At 35.6% G+C, this 22,784-nt stretch overlaps 1 protein-coding gene across 2 annotated transcripts in view; it reads right to left on the bottom strand.

The window, feature by feature from the left end:
- Positions 1 to 22,784, bottom strand: part of LOC150108873 (serine/threonine-protein kinase unc-51-like) — a 400,205-nt gene that overhangs the window by 311,067 nt on the left and 66,354 nt on the right. For both annotated transcript variants that reach the window (XM_090410511.1, XM_090410519.1), the window contains exon 8: positions 9,818 to 9,919. In XM_090410511.1, the coding sequence (XP_090266637.1) occupies positions 9,818 to 9,919 (102 nt within the window). The remainder of the gene's footprint in view (positions 1 to 9,817; positions 9,920 to 22,784) is intronic.

Genomic DNA, 22,784 nt, shown 5'->3' with positions numbered 1-22,784 from the left:
CTCTGACTAAATTGAATAGCTGTTGTAATAGATATGGTATGAAGGTCAGCAATAAAAAGACAGAGACAATGAAAATAGGCAGAATCATTGAAAATGTCAACTGTGTTGTGAATGGAGAACCTGTGGAACAAGTAAAACATTTCAGCTACTTAGGCACGATTTTTACTGAAGATGGTAAATTAAATATAGAAATAGACAACAGAATCAGCAAAGCTGGTATGGTGGGAAGTCAATTGAATAAATTCATATGGAATAAGAGAGAAATTAGTTGGAACACTAAATTAGCTGTATACAAGATAGTGTTCAAACCAGTTTTAACTTATGGATCTGAGAGCTGGGTCAGAAGTAAAACACTTGACCAAAGACTAGAGACCGCAGATATGAGAGTCCTGAGAAAGATTAGAGGCGTGAACAGATGGCATCAATGGCAATATCATATTAAAAATGAGGATGTTAGGAAAGAACTTGACATTGTCAGCATCCAGGAATGCATTAGCAGAGCTAATCTCAGGTGGTATGGTCACTTAAATAGAATGGGAGAGGAAAGATTAGCAAAACAAGTGTTCTCTGCCAGGTTGGCAGGAAAATGACCCAGAGGAAGGCCAAGATATAGGTGGATTGATACGGTACAAAGTGCCTTAGACGATAGAAATATAAGATCTGATAATGTTGGAGTCTTGACAAGTAACAGACTGATTTGGAGGAAAATTGTAGATAGGAAGTTAGTAATGATGTAATTTTTTCATGTAGTACTGTCATATCCTGTACACCCCTTGAGGGTACATAGCAGGAATTTGATGATGATGTGTTCTTTGTCTTCCTCTTCTTCTTTCTCCTTGTATCATTCCTTCTAAAAGTGTTTTTGTAAGGATTCACACCTTTGTATGTGACTAAGGTAGGTAGGTGGTTGTGATTTTCTTAAAGTTTTCAAGAGTCCTTTGTTCTCCAATCATGTCTGGTATCTCTAAATTATTTATTTATTTTTGGTAGTCCATGGGACTCTAAGGATTCTTCTGCAGATCCACATTTCAAAGGCTTTCAGTTTATTTTCACAATATTTTGATACTGTCCAGATTGTTCCATACAGCAGCGTTGACCATACGTAGTATTTGGACAGCCTATTTCTTGTTTTCATGTGAACTTCCCTTGAGGTCAAAATGTTTTTCATGTTAATGAAAGTTGAGTTAACAATTTCTATCCTCCTTAATATTTCATTATCACACTTTCCATTCTCTATAATTAGTTGACCTAAATATATGCGACTCTGTACTTGATCTAAAGTATTTCCTCCAATCATAATATTTATATTGGGTATTTCCTTTTTTCTCTTATTACCAGCATGGTTTTGGTTTTTTTGAAGTTGAAATTAAGTCCATATTTTTCACTTAGTTTCAGTTCTTCTAGTAGGTTTTGAAGATCTTTTTTGTTTTCCACCAGCAATACCGTATCGTCTACATATCATAAGCTGTTTATATTTCTGCCTTCTATGTTGACTCCTTAATATAAGAGAGAGAACACACCCTTATCTGACATACTTCTTTATTGGAAATTCCTCCTAGGTATTTATATATATATCTATATATATATAGAATAACCAAGTGAAAAAAATACTTTCAATAATCTTATTAAAATATCTTAATTGCATATTACATGCATTTTCTTATTTAAAGAGAAAGATGAAATTCTGCCCATAAGTAGCTTTTTTCAGGCAAAAAACTTTCTTCAGATCATCAGTGTCATATCCACTTCATAAATATGGTTTGGATCAACATGGTACTTATGTTGACCCACAGTACACTAGTCACAAAATCCAAAATCCAACAGGATAATACTAAACCTTTGCATAACTGTACTTTTAAATTTGGATGTTCATTCAAAGAAAATGGTGAAGCCTTACTCCACTATCCAAAATTAAATCATAATAACTGCCTTTTCATAAAAAAAAAAAAAAAAAAAAAAAAAAAAAAACTATGGAAAATTGTTATCCTCACTTTATTTTATATGGGGTGCTTGAGGGTCAAAGCTGTATAACTGAGAGGAGACCTCCACATAGCCTTTAAAGGAATGCGGAGAACCGACCAGGGCTTCTGACCTAATGTCCAATCCTCACCTTCTCGTGGTGCACCCTGTTGGGTATCTACTTTGATACTGAACGAACGAGGATGGGCTGGCAATTTGGGATTTAGCCGACCAAATTGTATTCTTATTGGTTAAACCAAAATAAAAAATGATGGTACAACATGACAAAATTTCATGCCGGCTGGGGCGTTGCCCGGTTAAACAAGGCCCCCGTTGTTTTCGCCAGGGAACCAGGGCAAACAGCGAAAAGTCAGCTACTGGAACAAATCTGAAAACAAACCCCAACACAACATCACCAGAGTTAAAGATCGGTACTATCAACGTAAGAAGCCTGAATGGCAAAGAAATGGAGCTAGCTGAGGAATTAGATAAGTACAAGATCGACATAATAGGGGTGACTGAAACAAAAAAGACAAAAACTGGTGAGATCTTTCTGAGCAATAAATACAAAATGTTATATTCCGGCAATGACAATCAAGGAAAAGAAGAAGTAGCCATAGTATTCAACACAAAATACAAGGCTAATCTTCTTGAATGGCAGTCAGTCTCAAGTAGAGTAATGTGGGCAAATATGAGAATGGGGAACTGGACAATGAGACTTATTTGTGCCTATGATCCCACAGAAGGTTCTACTAAGGTAGAAGTGGAGGAATTTTTTGACGGTATAGAAAAAGCAACTGACACAATGAAAAAGGAAAAGTTAGTCCTTGTTGGGGATCTAAATAGCAGAGTAGGAAATGATTGTGAGACATACAAAAATATTTTGGGAAAATTTGGAGAAAAGAGCAAAGCTAATAATAATGGCAAATATCTGTTGGATTTCTGCTCAGAACATGGACTGATTATTACTAACACCATGTTCCAACATAAAAATGTGCACAAATTCACATGGAGAGAAGAGGCCAGGAATAAGAAAAGTCTCACTGATTATGTTATTGTTGATGGTGATGTTTTCTCCCTGGTGCAGGACACCAGAGTGTACAGAGGATTTGAAATTGGAAGTGATCACTATTTAGTCTTGAGCAGGATAAAATTGAATTTCATATTGAAAAGAATAACATGTAAGAAAGTTTTAAAGCGAATAAAAGTTGAGCAGCTCTCAGATGTGAACTGTAGACTAAAATACAGAAATATTATTGAAAAGAAAATGAAAGAGTTTGAGAACAGGAATCAAACCTTGGAGATTCAGTGGCAAACTCTGAAGGAAACATTGATTGATTCTGCAAGAGAGGCATGTGGTGAGGTTGTGTGCAAGGATAAAAAAATCAGAACTCCCTGGTGGCCACAGGAAGTTAAAGAGGCAGTGAAGGAAAAGAAGAAAGCATATCAAAAGTTCCTGGCAAATAAGTCAGCTTTTACTCTTACAGAATACAGAGACAAATGTTAGAAAGCTAAACAGTGTGTAAAACTAGCTAAACAAAAGTCATGGGAGGACTTTGGCAAGAATATAGAAAATAAATATCAAGAAGGTGTCAAAATATTCTGGAGGTTGTTGAAGAAGCTTAGGAATGGAGGAAAGAGTGCTGTAAAAGGAGTTAGAGATGATAAAGGTGACATGAAAACGGGTGAAAAAGATATCCTTGAAGTATGGAGTAATTACTTTGAAAAACTGCTAAATGAAACAAGCAGTGATGACAGCACAGTGATAAAAAACACTGTGCCAGGCATGCAGTCAGGAATACATATCCATATTTGAAGTAGAAAAAGCCATCAAAGGCTTGAAATGTGGAAAGGCAGCAGGAGTAGATGATATTCGACCAGAAATGCTGAAGTATGGTGGTATAAAAGTCTTACAGTGGCTGCACTGCATAGTTCAGGAAGCCTGGACAGAGGGACGAATTCCCGATGATTGGAGTAGAGCTCTCATAGTACCCATATATAAAACGGGAAATAAAACTGAATGTGAGAATTACAGAGGTATTTCCCTTCTGACTGTTCCTGGCAAGATCTATGCGAGTATACTTGAGAAACGGTTAAGAAGAATTGTGGAAGAAAAGCTTGGTGAAGAACTGGATTCAGGCCAAATAGAGGCTGTCAGGATCAGATCTTCACTTTACGACAAATAGTCGAGAAAGCATGGGAATATAACAAAGATCTGTATTTAAGTTTTGTCGATTTGGAAAAGGCATATGACAAGGTGCCAAGAGAGAAGCTATTCAATACGCTGCAGTTATATGGTGTCAATGGGGCATTATATCAAGCAATACTTAGTCTTTATTTGAGTTGTGAGTCAGCAGTTAGAATTGAAGGAAGTACAGGAAGATGGTTTAATGTTAAATCTGGTGTGAGACAAGGATGTACATTATCCCCTCTGTTATTCATTATCTATATGGATCACATTATGAAGGAATGTGGTATTAAACCTGATATCAAAATTGGAGATGTTAATGTCAGCTCTTTGCTTTATGCGGATGATGTTATACTTCTAAATAAATCCGCTACAAGTCTGCAAGATTCTCTGACTAAATTGAATAGCTGTTGTAATAGATATGGTATGAAGGTCAGCAATAAAAAGACAAAGACAATGAAAATAGGCAGAATCATTGAAAATGTCAACTGTGTTGTGAATGGAGAACCTGTGGAACAAGTAAAACATTTCAGCTACTTAGGCACGATTTTTACTGAAGATGGTAAACGAAATATAGAAATAGACAACAGAATCAGCAAAGCTGGTATGGTGGGAAGTCAATTGAATAAATTCATATGGAATAAGAAAGAAATTAGTCGGAACACTAAATTAGCTGTATACAAGACTGTGTTCAAACCAATTTTAACTTACAGATCTGAGAGCTAGGTCAGAAGTAAAACACTTGACCAAAGACTAGAGACCGCAGATATGAGAGTCCTGAGAAAGATTAGAGGCGTGAACAGATGGCATCAATGGCAATATCATATTAAAAATGAGGATATTAGGAAAGAACTTGACATTGTCAGCATCCAGGAATGAGTTAGCAGAGCTAATCTCAGATGGTATGGTCACTTAAATAGAATGGGAGAGGAAAGATTAGCAAAACAAGTGTTCTCTGCCAGGTTGGCAGGAAAACGACCCAGAGGAAGACCAAGATATAGATGGATTGATACGGTACAAAGTGCCTTAGAAGATAGAAATATAAGATCTGATAATGTTGGAGTCTTGACAAGTAACAGACTGATTTGGAGGAAAATTGTAGATAGGAAGTTAGTAATGATGTAATTTTTTCATGTAATACTGTCATATCCTGTACACCCCTTGAGGGTACATGGCAGGAAATTGATGATGATGATGATAATGACTTTATTTTATTTATATTAAATATGTTTTTACTCAGATACATACCCTAATAGAGAGTTATCCTAGCTATGTCACTGTGGTTTAAGATTCTATTAAAAACATACATTATTCTATTCTTTTGTATTTAAACCTCCAATGGTTTGGCAAGGGAATGGCTTGATTGCTATTTGGACAGGAGGCAAGGTTTCAGCATTTGGCTGTTTTAAAGCTTGAATTGAGTTACCTGATAGTTCTTTTACAGCTGCTGCAATACCAGTGGGATGAACAGCTGGAGTTTTGGCCATAAGTCACTTGTGGCATCTAATCTAATCCTATGGCTTCCTCTCATTGAGAGGGTTGCAACCGATTACTAGGGAGATATGATGCAAGGTAGTTTCCCTTGCCTTCCTTGCCATGACTGTAGCCGTATGTTCACGAGACCAGTTTGCCTGTTTTATTGTTATTATGTGACACCTCCAGGGAGTCCAAAGTCTCATCGAGGGTGAGCAACTGGAGAAAGAGACCTGATGAAAGTTCTTCACGTCATGGACGGGAATCAAACCAAAGGGCTTTGTCTATATACTGACTGAGTTACTGAGACTCACTTGTGGTATGATGAGCTTTTTTTCTTACACAGCATTGGAAGTTGAATACACACACACACACACACACATATAGTATAACCAAGTGAAAAAAATACTTTCAATAATCTTATTGAAATATCTTAATTGCATATTACATGCATTTTATCTATAGTGCGATTTAGGGTAGAATAGTGGATAAAGGTCTTCATTCCTCTGAGGATGATTTCTGTTATTCAATCTGAGCAGGAAGTGTTTGGATCAAGAGAACTGAAATATTATTTGGACCATGGGGAGGAGGAGTAGAAATCACAGACGGCATCCCATTTGGCACACTTGTGGTATCCAAAGACAGAAAACTGGTGGCCAATGATTGTTCTGTGTCAAAAGACTTGTATAGGGTTGTGATCACAGTTACCAATAGATGATATCCATAGTATACTCGGAAAGGGAGCTTTTTAGAAAGAGATTAAGTGTGTTGGTAAAGTAGAGTGGGGTTGTCAGGAATTCTGGTAGGAAGATTGGTGATCTGTATTAGGCCAATGTCAATGGCAAATTCCCTCAGCAACTTTGCCTGCTTGGTTGGTGAAACTGGAGAGAAAAGCTAATTTCAGTTGTGAACACTGAAGTCCCCAAGAAGGATGGGTTTGCTATCAGGGTAGTTCGACTAATTTACTAACATTGAAATGACAGTCATTTTCATATGCCTATAATTTCAGCTTATTCATATCATTCTGTGAGGACTGTATATCAGTCACATTCTTGATTACCCTACCTAACTTTGCATCATCAGCAAACAGCTGTATGTCACATGAATGTTATTCAGTCTTTACATGAATGTAAAGACTGAATAACAATATATTAATAATGGTGTATCCCTGGGATACACCATTATTGATATATGTCAGTCAGTCATCCTCTTATCCATGGTAATATTTTATAATCCAATCCCATATTCTTTGAATTATGCAAAACAATCTTCCATGCTGCATCTCTCCATCAATTTTAAAAAAGTGCTTTTAAACATTAATCTTTTATCAGTTGATATCTGTGTAAAAATTTAAAAAAAATAAAATAAAATAAAATAATAATAATAAAACATCTTTTTTCTCTGTCCTCCCTGACCCATCAATGATAAAAAGAAAGAAAGAAAGAAAGAATTATATTATTCTTTGAGTCAATAAACAGTTTCGTGGAGATTTTTTGTTTATCGTGTTTGTTTGTAAACTATTGGTTATGAGTTTGAATCTAACTGTGAAACAGACGTTTGTGAATGTCTAAGTGATAGATGGTTTCCATCATGTGATTTGAGACCATTACCCTGCTAACTGAAAATCTAAAGCAGAAACAAAAATTCATGTTTAGTTTCTAGAACAGTTTCTGGATTGTCTAACCCCTGCCCACCCATAGTAATAACATACAAATGGCCCCCTATCTTGCCAAGGGGAATAGCATCTGTACTCTCCATCCAATATGACATGGCGACAAATTCCACTAGGGATTGATGTTTGTCAATGTCTTTAGGCAAGAGTAACTTTCACTGCCCTGTGGGAAACCACCATCCTGTTAAGGATGATGGTCTGGAGATGTGATGGGTTTGAAAAAGTTCCATATTTGGTCTGTGAAGCAAGGTTTCTTTATGTAACTCCTAGTCCACCAATGGTACTAACAGAGGGTAGGTTTACAACTCACCATGGTCAGGAACATCAAAAACTGGTTTAGACCTTTTGCTGGAGAGAGAGAGAGGTAAAAAAAAAATAAACACAGAAACAAAGAAAGAATAACTAAATAAACATATAAGCAGCATGGCCAAGAGGTATATTTCCAGTATGCCACAATAGATTTACAAATTCTTGAGGACAGAAATAAACTTTTCAAAGATTAACTGGGCTTACTACTGTAATAAATATAAATTAATAAAATACGATCCTCTCTGAAATATTTGGTAGCTTAATCATTATTTAGCTACCAGAATGATACATACTGGGGTAAAGAAATCCCAAGTCATAGAAAGTAAAAAACAATGACATAAGATAAAAACAATATCAGCTCTCCCAAAAGCACAGGTGCTATCCTTGTGAAAGGAACTAAATATAGTACAGTTTGAATAGCTAAGATGGAGTGTGGCTGTTGAGGCAGCAAGTTGGAATTTATTCAAAAACACAAGACTGGGTTTCGATATCTGTAGATGATGCACATCATTTAAGGTGGTATGCTGTGAATGGCTAAGATGGCTTTTTTTTTGTTTGTAACTTTTTTTTGAGAGCGAAATCTGAAGCAGGGAAACATCCAAAGGGAGTAGCAAAACATTAAAACATGCAGTATATATTGCTAGTTTAGTGTTTTAGCTAATTTCTTTCATATTTAGTATGATTAATTCAAGTGGCTTCCCATCGTATTGGCTTTGCTTATTCTATTATTGAATGCTATAGGAAATTTGGCAAATTCACTAAAAATTTGCTATTTGCCTAAATAACTAAAATATTTTACTTCTCCTTTCAGTTTTCAACTGCAAATGCAATTGATTTTTCTATATTCCTTCCTATTTTCATTGTTTTTGTCTTTTTTACTGCTGATTTTCAAAACAAATTTCTTATTACAATAATTATTTGATTAAGTTAAACAATCTTGAAGACACTTCAACTGTAATAAATGGTTTGTTAGCATATAATATAAAAAGTCAAAAGAGTAAAGAGAATAAAGTTTAGGTTTAATAGTAGTTACTTTCATAATGAATAGCAGGATACAATGTATACTCTTTTCTTACATCTGACTTATCAAAACATCTTCCTGTACATCCTTGAATACTAACTGCTCATTACAACTTAAGTATAGATTTATTTCTTGTGAATATATTTCACAGCTTAAATATTTAAGCATAAAAAAATCAAAAAAAAAAAATCAGCTAGCATCTTTTATTCCCGTATAGGGAGTAAGCGAGGCTGTTTTAGCCCTATCTAACTTTTGGAGACTGAGTGGGCAGTTCAATCTCCACTAGTAGCCAATCAGAAATAGCTGAGACCTAAGGCTGTCACTAATCAAGCAGCCTGCAGTGAAGAGACGGCTCAACAGGTGCTGCGATCTCGTGGTCCCTAACCCTAATACAATATTTTTAATGTCTGAAAATAGAGTGGGTTCTACAGTCGATTTTATTGAGTTTCCAGGAGAAAAAACCCACTTGCCCATGCCAGCGATCAGCTAAATTTAGAACTGAGGAGAAACACCACTTTCGCTGAGCTACATGGCTCATGAAATATTTAAGCATTTCATTACTTATTTAATCCCTAAAATACACATTTAATCATTTATTTCAGAGCAACCAAAATTGCACACATACCTCAATTCTACATATGCTCTCTTTACAGTTTACATGCTGTATTCATGACACAGCTCATCACAGGGCAATTTATTGTAAGAAATTTACCATATGAGGTTAATAAGGAAATGAATATTGCTAAATGTATGTTACACTGCTAACTTACAATTTTTCTACATGACATAAGTATGTTTGACAGCAGTGGCATATCATAAGCCACTGAAATTTTGTCTAGCCAAAATCAGATAAGTCGCATCATATTTTACTCAGAAATCCAACAGTCATTAGTATTACTATTTTCATTATTTCACTTGTCTCCTAGAAAACAATAATCCATACAACACAGAATGAACTCCATGAATTAGAAAAGCAATTTTAGCTTTCACAGCACTTTTCAATCACCACTCCAATGTAATGACATCTGACCACTTGATATTGATGTACAGGCCAACTAGTTGCTCTCTCTCATAACAACTACAAAATTACTGTTTTTAAGATGGATTGATACCCCAGCTATATATCATATAAATTTGCTATAATACTAAGCACAGCTAAATAATAGTGGGTATAAAACTTATAATATATATATACCTGAAATGGAGCCTTCCCTGTTAAACACTGAAAAACAATTGTTCCTATGCTCCAGAGATCTGCTTTGGCATCATATTGAAGAGACATTATAACCTCTGGTGCCTATAAATTAAAAATTCAAAAACTCAGAAAAAAAAAAAAAAAAAAATGTGCAGCCAAAGTAAAAGGATTAAAATGATTATCAGACAAAGAAGTTAGTACTTAATATATGAATTATTTTAAAATACTTAGAAAATGAAGAAATTTCATTTTTTCATTTAATATGATAGGCAACTGAGCCTAACATGTAGTGGAAAGATGAAGAAATTAGTGTACAAAAGTTTGTGGATCAAATTATATAACTGGTGAAACACCACCATCCTGCTTATTGGGAGCCAAGTGGCAAATGTTATGTTTTGCCTCCAGAGTGGCAGTTCCAGCCTCCCATCTCCTCTTTTCCATGCATTGTGAGTGATACCCTTCAAAGCTATGATTCGCATACTCATATTCTTTTGGGTTGTCTTTAGCTTGGTCAGTTTCTTTTCATTCTCAGACTTAGTTTTCCGTACAATGGTTTGACTATTCTAGACTTCTGCTTATAATTTTCATAATACATCCTTATGTAAATGGTATTCCTTCCACATCATCCGTTTCTTACGAATCTCTTGCTTAATAAGATTACACATCCATTTGACTTCTAATATTTATTCTTCAAACTCTCAGGACACATTCTGATACTGCATCATTTAAGTATTTTTTTTAATTCTTCCCATCCAGCAACCGATCCCATTCCACTGAACTCAGTATAATCCTCAGTTGGTCATAATTTCCTGCCTTGTAGTTCAGCATGTAACCTTTTCTGAATGGTACATTCGTAAACTTAGTCACTTCACAAGTGAGTACCACATGATCGCTATTACAAACTGGAGGCAGAATAGTTATATCTTTAACTGAAACGCCCTCTGCCACTATAATCAAATCTAACACTCTTTGACCTCGCCTACCTTCTGTCACATACTGCTCGAGGAAGATGTCTTGCAACAGCTCAATAAATTCAGTTTCATTTTTCTCGTGAGATTTTACTGCTACCCAATCAATATTTGGATAATTAAATTTTCCCATTATGATTACTCTTTTCATGTCCATCATCTGTATTTGGTGATGCATTTCTTCATCACTAGCAACAGAACCACTAGGTCTGTAACAACACTCCACTATGTAATTAATCTTGTTAGATTCCACCTCATGCCAGATGGCTTCAAATTCACTGCCACATGATATACTGTTACTAGTACTACAATCATAGATCTCAACACTAACTGGATTCAAGTCATCTGATATCATTAGCAGCATGCCCCATCCTCTCCTATCCTTCCTAAAAATACTGTACCCATTACACTCAATACCAGTCAGTATGTCTGATTTCATAGGTAGGTCTCACTAATGCCTACAATCTGAGGTCCCAGCATACTTTGGACCAAGGCAACAAATTGTACCCCCTTTGTTTCTGATACTCCTTGCATTCGTGTATAGACATAATATTCTACCCGCATGTTTTTTTGTGTACTCTTGTCTGCATGACACGGTTGGACAACTTTTAGATCTATATTCTTCTCTAGTGCCTTATACATGTAGACATCTTTGCTCACGTTTGATGGTCTGAACTGGACAAACACAAAGGCAAAATTGTTCTCTCCCCATAATCATTTTCTTTATAATGCCCATTCCCATCATTAGCACAATTATATAACATTGTCGCTCTTACACTCATATTCTCACTATTCCTCTCATTATAATTTAGTTTCCCTGACTCTCTGTGTTAGGACTCATAACAGTTATTAGTTTTTCATCTCCTGATACTAAACACATTCAGGTATATGATATCTCTCTCATACAAATCTAATCTTCCCTCAAACTCACTCCATACATCCAATAACTCGCATCCATTTCTTCTACAAAGCCTACACATCGAATCATTTGCCGTAATAGCCCTTCTTCTTAATTCATTTTCATCATATCGAGGTAATATACTTACTATTTTCACTTTCTCACTCTTTCCTCTTCCTACAACCTTTTCATGTTCTCGCTCTTACTGAACTACCACAATTACTATCTTGTTTACTTTTCTTTTCTGTTTTTGAATTACTTGCATTATATTTTTAATTTTTGCTCCTGGAAAACTTGAAGTTATAATCCACTCATCGACAGTATGTTTTATGATAGAGTTGCGATACCAAATAACATCCTTCGTTTTACATACAACGTTGCTTACCTGATTTTCGTTACTTGCTGACATCCAATTCTGCACTTTGTTGTTTCTTGTTTTGCTCTTGACTTACTGTAATTCCAATGTTGGAATTACAGTAAGTAATTCCAACATTTACATTCCAACAGATAATCTTCTTTAATTTCGCTATTTTGGAGGTTAATTGATTTTCAATAACCTCTTTCATATCTCTGATAACTCTTTAGCGGGGCAAGCCTTCTTATTATTGACTTTGCTGATCTTCTCAACATTAAATTTTGTTGTGCGTTTTTGGCAATATTTTAAACTATATTTATTATTACAATATCTTAACAAAAATATGTTATAAAACACTAAATACATGAAAATCATCATCAAATTTCTAACATTTACTCTAAAGGAGTGTACAGTACTACATGTAATATTTACTAACTTCCAATCTACAATTTTCCTCTAAATTAATTTCTTACCTGTCAAGACTCCAACATGGTCAGATGTTATATATTTTTTATCTTCTAAGACACTTATTACAGTATCAATCCACCTATATCTTGGACTTCCTCTGGGTCCTTTTCCTGCCAACCTAGCAGAGAACACTTGTTCTGCTAATCTTTCCTCTCCCATTCTGTTTAAATGACCATACAATTTGAGATTAGCTCTGCTAACACATTCCTGGATGCTAGCAACGTCAGGTTCTTTCCAAATAGCCTCATTTTTAATATGATACTGCCATTCATGCCATCTGTTCAGTCCCCTAATCTTTCTCAGGATTCTTATATCTGTGGTCTCTAGTCTTTGACAAAGAGTTCTATTTCTAACCCAGTTTTCAGATCATCATCAAATTCCTGCCATGTAATCTCAAGGGGGTTGTACACAGTGGTGAGCTATGAAAATTTTAATAAAGGGCTCGCATCATCGAGAAAAAATAAAGAAAAAAAAACTTAACTTAACACTTATAATACTTATATTGCGACTTTATCGAGCTTCTGACAGATATGATAATTCCTGTAGGATATCAATCATTAATGCTAGATCTTTTAAAAATTCCAAATTGAGAAGTCAGTTTAAAAAACCCTTATATTTATCATTTGAATGCAAAATGCTTGCATAAGGGTAATTTCACCACAAAGCAAGAGCCGTTCATAAACTGCCCATCGTAGTCCAAACACATGGCCAATCTTTAAAATTTCGATACCAAGGTTTTTTGCAATCATATTTAATTCTTGTTGATTTTTTGGTGATTGATGATAAAAAGCATATAATTTATCCATAAATATTTCAAAATGATTTATTTCTTTAATGTTTTTTTATCAAATCGTCTAATGCAAAGTGTAAACGACGAGCGCAATGACAAATCACAACTGTGTAAAATTTTTGTAGAAGTTTGATTGCAACACCTGATTTGTTTCTTAATATTACACTAGTTCCAACAGAACTAAATGCAATGAAATGACTTTTATATAGTTATCAGAAAATTCATATGAATTTGAAGTACAGTTATAGCAGCATGTGTATATTCCACGGTGGTATTTTCTAGTTCTATAAGATTATTAAACAAAAAGAACAAGAGGCTCGCAAATTTGAGAAAAATTTAACAAAGGGCTTGCGCGAGCCCCTTATAGCTCACCACTGGGTGTACGTGATATGATAGTACTACATGAAAAATTTACATTGTTATTAACTTCCTATCTACAAATTTCCTCCAGATCAGTCTATTATTTGTCAACACTCCAATATTATCAGATCTTATATTTCTGTCGTCTAAGGCACTTTGTATCGTATCAATCCACCTATATCTTGGTCTTCCTCTGGGTCGTTTTCCAGCAAACCTGGCAGAGAACACTTGTTTTGCTAATGTTTCCTCACCCATTCTCTTTAAATGACCATACCACCTGAGATTAGTTCTGCTAACGCATTCCTGGATGCTAACAATGTCAAGTTATTTCCTAATATCCTCATTTTTAATATGATATTGCCATTGATGCCATCTGTTCATACCTCTAATCTTTCTCAGGAGTGTCATATCTGCAGTCTCTAGTCTTTGATCAAGTGTTTTATTTCTGAGCCAGCTCTCAGATTCATAAGTTAAAATTGGTTTGAACATTGTCTTGTATACAGCTAATTTAGTTTTCTCACTCATTTCTCTCTTATTCCATATGAATTTATTCAATTGATTTCCTACCATACCAGCTTTGTTGATTCTGTTGTCTGTTTCCATATTTAATTTACCATCTTCACTAAACACTGTGCCTAAGTAGGTGAAACGTTTTACTTGTAACACAGGTTCTCCGTTCACAATGCAGTTGACATTTTCAATGATTCTGCCTATTTTCATTGTCTTTCTCTTTTTATTGCTGACCTTCATACCATATCTATTACAACAGTTATTCAATTTAGTCAGGGAATTGAATCTTGCAGACCAGTAGCAGATTTATTGATAAGTATAACATCATCTGCATAAAGCAAAGAGCTGACATTAACATCTCCAATTTTGATATCATGTCTAATATAACTTTCCTTCATAATGTGATCCATATAGATAATGAATAACAGAATAGATAACGTACATCCCTGTCTGACACCAGATTTAACATTAAACCATCTTCCTGTACTTCTGTCAATTCTAACAGCTTGACTTACAACTCAAATAAAGACTAAGTTGATATAATGCCCCATTGACACCACATAAATGTAGCATATTGAATAGCTTATCTCTTGGCATCTTGTCATATGCCTTTTCCAGATCTACAAAACTTAAATACAGATCTTTGTTATATTCCCATGATTTATGAACTATTTGTCATAAAGTGAAGATCTGATCCTGACAGCCTCTATTTGGCTTGAATCCAGCTTGTTCCTCACCAAGCTTTTCTTCTACAATTCTTCTCAACCGTTTCTCAAGTATACCTGCATAGATCTTGCCAGGAACACTGAGTAGGGAAATACCTCTGTAATTCTCACATTCAGTTTTATTTCCCTTTTTATATATGGGTACTATGAGAGCTCTACTCTAATCATCTAAAATTCGTTCCTCTGTCCAGGCCATCTGAACAATGCAGTGCAGCTACTGTAAGACTTTTATATCACCATACTTCAGCATTTCTGGTCGAATATCATCTACTCCTGCTGCCTTTTCACATTTCAAGCCTTTGATGGCTTTTTCTACTTCAAGGATGGATATGTATTCCTGACCGTATGCCTGGTCAGTGTTTTTTGTCACTGTGCTTTCACTGCTTGTTTCATTTAGCAATTTCTCGAAGAGTAATCACTCCATACTTCAAGGATATCTTTTTCTCCTGTTTTCATGTCACCTTTATCATCTCTAACTCCTTTTACAGCACTCTTTCCTCCATTCCTAAGCTTCTTCAACAACCTCCAGAATATTTTGACACCTTCTTGATATTTATTTTATATATTCTTGCTAAAGTCCTCCCATGACTTTTGTTTAGCTAGTTTTACACACTGTTTAGCTTTCTTACATTTGTCTCTGTATTCTCTAAGAGCACAAGCTCAGAAACTTTTGATATGCTTTCTTCTTTTCCTTCACTGCCTCTTTAACTTCTTGTGTCCACCATGGAGTTCTCATTTTTCTATCCTTGCAGACAACCTCACCACATGCCTCTCTGGCTGAATCAATCAAGGTTTTCTTCAAGGCTTGCCATGAATCTCCAAGGTTTCGTTCCTGTTTTCAAACGCTTTCATTTTTTTCCAATAATGGTTGTGTATTTCAGTCTACAGTTGACATCTGAGAGCTTCTCAACTTTTATTCGGTTTAAAACTTTCTTACATGTTATTCTTTTCAATATGAAATTCAATTGCATCGTGCTCAAGACTAAATAGTGATCACTTCCAATTTCAAATCCTCTGTACAATCTGGTTTCCTGCACCAGGGAGAAAACATCACTATCAACAATAACATAGTCAATGAGACTTTTCTTATTTCTTGCCTCTTCTCTCCATGTGAATTTGTGCACATTTTTATGTTGGAACATGGTGTTAGTAATAACCAGTCCATGTCCTGAGCAGAAATCCAACAGGTATTTGCCATTATTATTAGCTTTGCTCTTTTCTCCAAATTTTCATAATATATTTTTGTGTCAGACATATATTTCATAATATATGTCTGACAATCATTTCCTACTCTGCTATTTAGATCCCCAACAAGGACCAACTTTTCCTTTTTCATTGTGTCAGCTGCTTTCTCTAAATCCTCAAAAAATTCCTCCACTTCTACCTTAGTAGAACCTTCTGTGGGACCATAGGCACATATAAGTCTCATTGTCCAGTTCCCCATTCTCATATTTGCCCACATCACTCTACTTGAGACTGCCTGCCATTCAAGAAGATTAGCCTTGTATTTAGTGTTGAATATAATGGCTACTCCTTTTCCTTGGTTGTTATTACCTGAATATAATATTATGTATTTATTGCTCAGAAAGATCTCACCAGTTTGTCTTCTTTTTTTCAATCTCTCCTATTATGTCAATCTGGTATTTATCCAATTCTTTTGCTAGTTGTATTTCTTTGCCATTCAGGCTTCTTATGTTGATAGTACCGATCCTGAAGTTTGGTGATATTGAGTTGGAGTGTTTTTTCAGATTTGTTCCAGTAGTTGACTTTTCGCTGTTCATCCTGGTTCTCTGGTGAAAACAACGGGGCCTTGTTTAACCGGGCGACGCCACAGCCGGCATGAAACTTTGTCATGTTGTATCATCATTTTGTATTTTGGTTTAAGTCAATAAGAATACAATTTGGTCCGCTAAATCCCAAATTGCCAGCCCATCCTCGTTCGTTCAGTATCCAGGTAGATACCCAATAGGGTGCACCACGAGAAGGTGAGGATTGGAAATTAGGTCAGAAGCGCGGTCGGTTCTCCGCATTCCTTTAAATGCTATGTGGAGGTCTCCTCTCAGTTATACAGATTTGACCCTTAAGCACCCCAGCTTTCAGATCCATAAGTTGAAATTGGTTTGAACATTGTCTTGTATACTGCTAATTTAGTGTTTTGACTAACTTCTCTCTCATTCCATATAAATTTAATCAGTTGACTTCCTACTATATCTGCTTTGTTGATTCTGTTGTCTATTTCCATATTTAATTTATGATCTTCACTGAAAATCGTGCCTAAGTAACTAGAATGTTTTGTTGTTCTATAGGTTCTCCATTCATAATGCAGTTGATATTTTCAATGCTTCTGCCTCTTTTCATTGTCTTTGTCTTGTTATTGCTGACCTTCATACCATATCTATTACAACAGCTATTCAATTTAGTCAGGGAATCTTGTAGACTTGTAGCAGATTTATTTAGAAGTATAACATCATCCACATAAAGCAAAAAACTGAGATAGGCATCTCCAATTTTAATATCAGGTTTTAATACTACTTTTCTTCATGTGATCCATATAGATAATGAATAACAGAGGGGATAATGTACATCCTTGTCTAACACCAGATTTAACATTTAACCATCTTTCTGTACTTTCTTCAATTCTAACTGCATTATATCAAGTATTGCTTGATATAATGCCCCACTGACACCATACAACTGTAGCGTTTTGAATAGCTTCTCTATTGGCACCTTGTCATATGCCTTTTCCAGATCTACAAAACTTAAATATAGATCTTTGTTATATTCCCATGACTTCTCGACTATTTGTCATAAAGTGAAAATCTGATCCTGACATCCTCTATTTTGCTTGAATCCAGCTTGTTCTTCACCCAGTTTCTCTTCCACAAGCCTTTTTCAATCTTCTATTTAATCTCTCTCTCTCTCTGTAAAAATCACACTCCAAGCCATACCATCCTCCCTCTAAAACATAACAGAGTCCATATCTTAATCAACTACTGGAGGCCTATTTCTCTATCTAATACTGATTATAAGATCTTTTTTTTTTACATTATTGAAAACAGGATAAAAGTAAGAAATATATAAATAATCAAAAGCACACAGTTGTATGGAGTTCCAGGCTGAACAGTAGAATTTAATCTGTTCCTACTAGGCAATCTACTCTGTGATTTGAGGGAGGGAGGGGGGAAATTAATTTAAAAAAATCCAATGGCAACACCAGCTTCGTAGCACAATTGGAAGAACAACGACATTGTGCTCTTCAATCAGGAAAAAGCCTAAGTTCGATTCTTGTCATGATAGAAAGAATCTTTATATGGGTTTTTTCAAATGAAGGTGAGTTAACTGATCTCATTCGGAGGTAGCAGGGTTTTTGTCCCATAAACTTGTTTTTTTTCATCCCACATACAGACAAATCAACCTTCGGGACACGTGCAATTTACAGACAAAAAATACTAGTGGTAGTGGGCAGTAGATTGCATTGGTGTAGATGATGGAAATCGATGAAAGTGGTGGAGACAGAGAGTTGTAGAGTAGGTGCCCTCCCTCTATGAGTCTTTGGACTACTTGGAGGTGCCATGAAATAATAATATTAATAATAATAATAACAACACTTTCAGAGGATCTGAATCATGCAGTTGACAGTGTCCGGCATCTCTTTATGTTCCACATCCTCCAACAGACTGATATACATCAAAGGAGCCTATACTAATACAATCACCTGCCTCCTAGTCAGTGGATTCCTATCAGATTTGGTTAAAATCAAAAAAAGAGCTTTGCAAGGCTGCTTGATAAGTCCCTTGCTTTTTGTGCTCATTCGAGAATCACTTTTCTATAGGAAGTTAACAATTTCACAGTGCGAGGAATAACAGTTCCTTTAATAATAAGCCTCTTTTTGTTTTATTTTGAGAAATTCAACAAAAGTCAGTTGGGGTAATTCTGCATTTCATTATTGCAGCAGAAAGTTCTTTTGTTTTGCAATGCCATCCACCAATTAGAAATAAGAAAAGAAATTTAATATTTATAACTATTGAGTTAAATTACCATTTATGAAAAGTTAGAAAAAAGCACAGGTTTGAAAATATGACCAACAATAAGAAATATGGCACATTGTATTGCTGCTATGATAAGAAGTACACTAACATGTAAGGATAAGGAAGTGGTAGTGCCACCATAAAAAACACTAGTCAGATCACACTTGGACTATTGTGCTCAGCATTGGTGACCTGGTTTTCACTGCAATGTGGAAACATTATTGGAGAGGGTCCAGAGATGAGCGACTAATATCAGGATCTTGAATTTTGGCTATGAAGAGAGAGAGAGAGGTTGAAGGAATATGGATTGCAGAATTTGGATAGGATTTTTTTTGTTTGTTTTTAGGTTTAATGACACAATGACATCTATGGTCATGCTGCACCAGAACACATGTAATAAATAAGTGCATATATCAATGCAAAAACTATAGATAGAAGTCAAAATAATAATAATAATAATAAATGAAATATTTCTTAAAATTATACCAGGTAATATATAAGTAAAAAGGCATAAAATCTAATTAGAAAACAAATGTAAAAGAAGTGTATAAAACACATATAAAAATAGTATTAAAATTCATAAAACATGCACAAAAGCAGGTTTTTAAAAGCATATTTACAATAAGTTAAAACTAATAAGTATATAATTTATATGAGGTGGTAAAGATTAATACTCTATAAAAATTTAAAAACCAGGATGATGGTCAATGAGTCCGATAAAATCTTTCTGAATGTATATGGCTCACAGAGATTATAAAATGGCTGAAATAATGACTATGCTCATTGGTGAAATAAGGGCAGTCCATTAAAATGTGAATGATGGATAGTGCAGTGTCATAACACTCACATATAGGCATGTTATCATCCCCTCAATAGGTAGGAGTGCGTAATATGAATATGACCTATGCAGAGCCAAGAAAAGAATAGTGTCCTCTGTTCAAACCTTGAGCAGGCTTAATCTGATAGGGCTTATTATTAGTTTCTCTGTTCCTAAATAGCTGCACTGAGATAGAAGTTTAACTGATATGGTACAGGCAGATGGTGGATGTTTGAGAACGGGGATGGCCTAGCTGCAGTATCTACAGCCTCGTTTCCCTTAATCCCAACATGACTTGGAATCCAACAGAACCGAACATCAAAGTGTACAGTTCTGGTGTGTAATTTCCATAGGAAGCTGTTGCTGATGTTTTTGCAAAGATCTCCCCAAGCATGTTGGCAATTGCTGTTGGATCAGCAACTGTGCAACTATTGTTTTCCAAGATTTGAAGGGCAGATTTGTATCTGCCCTTCAATTTCCAGATTTTGTCCCAGACTTGTTAATGTTAGTTGTTCTTAAGTTGGATGTATATTGAATCCAGGATTTCTTTTGTCAGATGTGTTTTGCTCGGGCTCGTTTGAAAGGCAATCAGGTTTGTTGTAGTGTGGTATCTTTGAAAAGTACTCCAAGCTTTCTTCTGAGCTTGCTGTGTACAATGATGGCTTAGGGAAACATGGAAACTGACTTAATGTGTTAGGAACTACAGTTGTGGCAGCTTGTATAATAAACTCTGTCACATGATTCACTGCATTGCTGATGGAAGTAGAGTTGACTATGCAGAATCAAATTCTGCTAATAATGAGAAGGTGAGTTATTCAGCTTACTTAATTTTCCATCATGATAATCGTGACAGAATACATGGCTTCACATACAGGAAGGTAGCTATCACAGGGAAGTGATCACTCCCAAATAAATTCTCATCAGTTTCCCTCTTGAAGAGTGCAAAACTAACACATTAGAACGGCAGTGAATATTCAGGTAGGCATAAAGGTGTTGCTTCTTGTATTTAGGAGGGAGATACTGTTGTCATGCATATGCCCAACAACTCTTCCTGATGTTTGTTCAGGCACCACTCCAAAGAGTGTTGTGCCCATTTAAATCATCCATTAAAAGTAAAGAGGGTGATAACTGTAATATGACATCATCAGGATCATCTTGAGAGACATCTGCTGCAGGAGGGAAGCAGATGCAGAATACTTTTAACAGAGTTCTGACTGAGAATCAGAGAGGAATTGCTTCTACATTTGTATTGAGAGAAACTTACTGGAAGGAGGTATAGTTGCTCACAAGGATAGCAACCCCTCCACAAGCAGGCCCTTCCCCTGTCCAGTCCTTACAAATGATGGCATTATTTCATAATGTTGGATAATCTCTCAGCTTTAGATATGTTTCTTACAGGCAGAAGCATATTGGTTTATACTTCTACAAGAGGGTCTTGATGCCATCGATGTTTTGAGGGAATTCATGACTATTCCATTGTAGGAATATTTTTATTATTTCTTTTTTGATGGTTTCATCTGGCTCTCTATGATGAGTAGTTTTGCTTTCATTTGCCTTAGATTTTTTCTTTTTAGAAAACTGAGAACAGCAAATATCCATCATTTCCTCTTCATCAGGAAAAAAAAACCAAGACACTGTCGTATTGTACTCCTTCCGGCGCACTAGGTACAAAAATTATTTTATCTGCTTCATGGGGAACAGAGGCAGCCATGACAATATCCAAGATACTGCTGTATTGTACTCCTTCTAGGGCACTAGGCACGTGAATTATTTTATCTGCTTCGGGGAGAAGAGAGGTAGCCATGCCATCCGAAGATGGTCCACCTATTATAGGGTCTTGAAGCATGTCTTATACCCTCGGTGATGAACATTCCAATATCTTTTTTTTTACTAGTGGATTTTTGTGTAGCAGGATCATCTTTAAGAATTCATTCAGAAGGGTGACATTTTTCCAAGTGGAAAAATGTCAAATTTTTCAAGAAAAGTGATGTACTGATTAGAGCTTCTGATCCCGATTTTTAATTGGATCAGAAGTTTCTGTGGTTTTGTGACATGGTAGAGGCTTGTTGAGGGCTCTTGATACCCACTAGCCAATTGATCCTGAAAAGGCAATCCAGGACCGCCCATCTTGACAAAGCAGAAGCCAAAGTAGCGAGAATCATCAGGAACTCTCTTTTTGGATGCACAAAGGTGTAAGCTATTTGTGCATTTACTACCATAGGTGAGCTAATAGTTAGATCAGGAAGCTTTCCTCTGGAAATCAAACATATTTTTTCATGCCAGTTAAGGACTGTAATAAGCAGGATGATAGTCTGACACCTGCAGTAAAAATTGTCTACACCATAAGTTTCCATGTTTGTAGTAAGATTGAAACATACTGATTAGTGGATACACTATCCACTCAGTAACTATATATAATATCAGAAATCTGCAGTATATGTGCTCCCTAAGCAGAAACTGTCATATTTTATTTACTGATACTTAACAAATGCATGCAAAAAATTATATCCAATGATCACTTGATTATCCAACCTTCAAATGAATGAACCATCAATTAACTAATCCTTGAACGGCAAGCATGTGAACTGACCTCTGGCACAGCACTATGTAACTGCACCTTCACATAGCCTGTTGGTGCATGTGAAGCTTTTTCATGGTACATTTATTATAGTTATAGTGAACACATAAATGTATAACTTCTCAATAATAGATGTTGAGCAAGTTGGCTGATTAAATCAGATCTCTATTCTCTGCTTAGGTTGAAGTAAACTGAAAAAGTATCAAGTTTGGTCTTAAAAGGAGGATTTTTTTTTTACCTCACCCATGATGCTAAAATGCTACAGCAATAGAAGTCTTACAGGCAGGAATATTTCTCTTTATGTGTTCTACCCACAAAAGATTGTAAGCTATTTGTGCATTTACTACCATAGGTGAGCTAATAGTCAGATCAGGAAGCCTTCCTCTGGAAATCAAACATATTTTTTCATGCCAGTTAAGGACTGCAATAAGCAGGATGATAGTCTGACACTTGCAATAAAAATTGTCTAC

Source organism: Typopeltis vanoorti, chromosome 2 (genome assembly GCF_054136105.1).
Source record: "Typopeltis vanoorti isolate ZY-2024b chromosome 2, IOZ_Tvanoo_1.0, whole genome shotgun sequence".
Classification (NCBI taxonomy): domain Eukaryota; kingdom Metazoa; phylum Arthropoda; class Arachnida; order Uropygi; family Thelyphonidae; genus Typopeltis; species Typopeltis vanoorti.
This window is presented reverse-complemented; position numbering and strand designations above follow the sequence as displayed.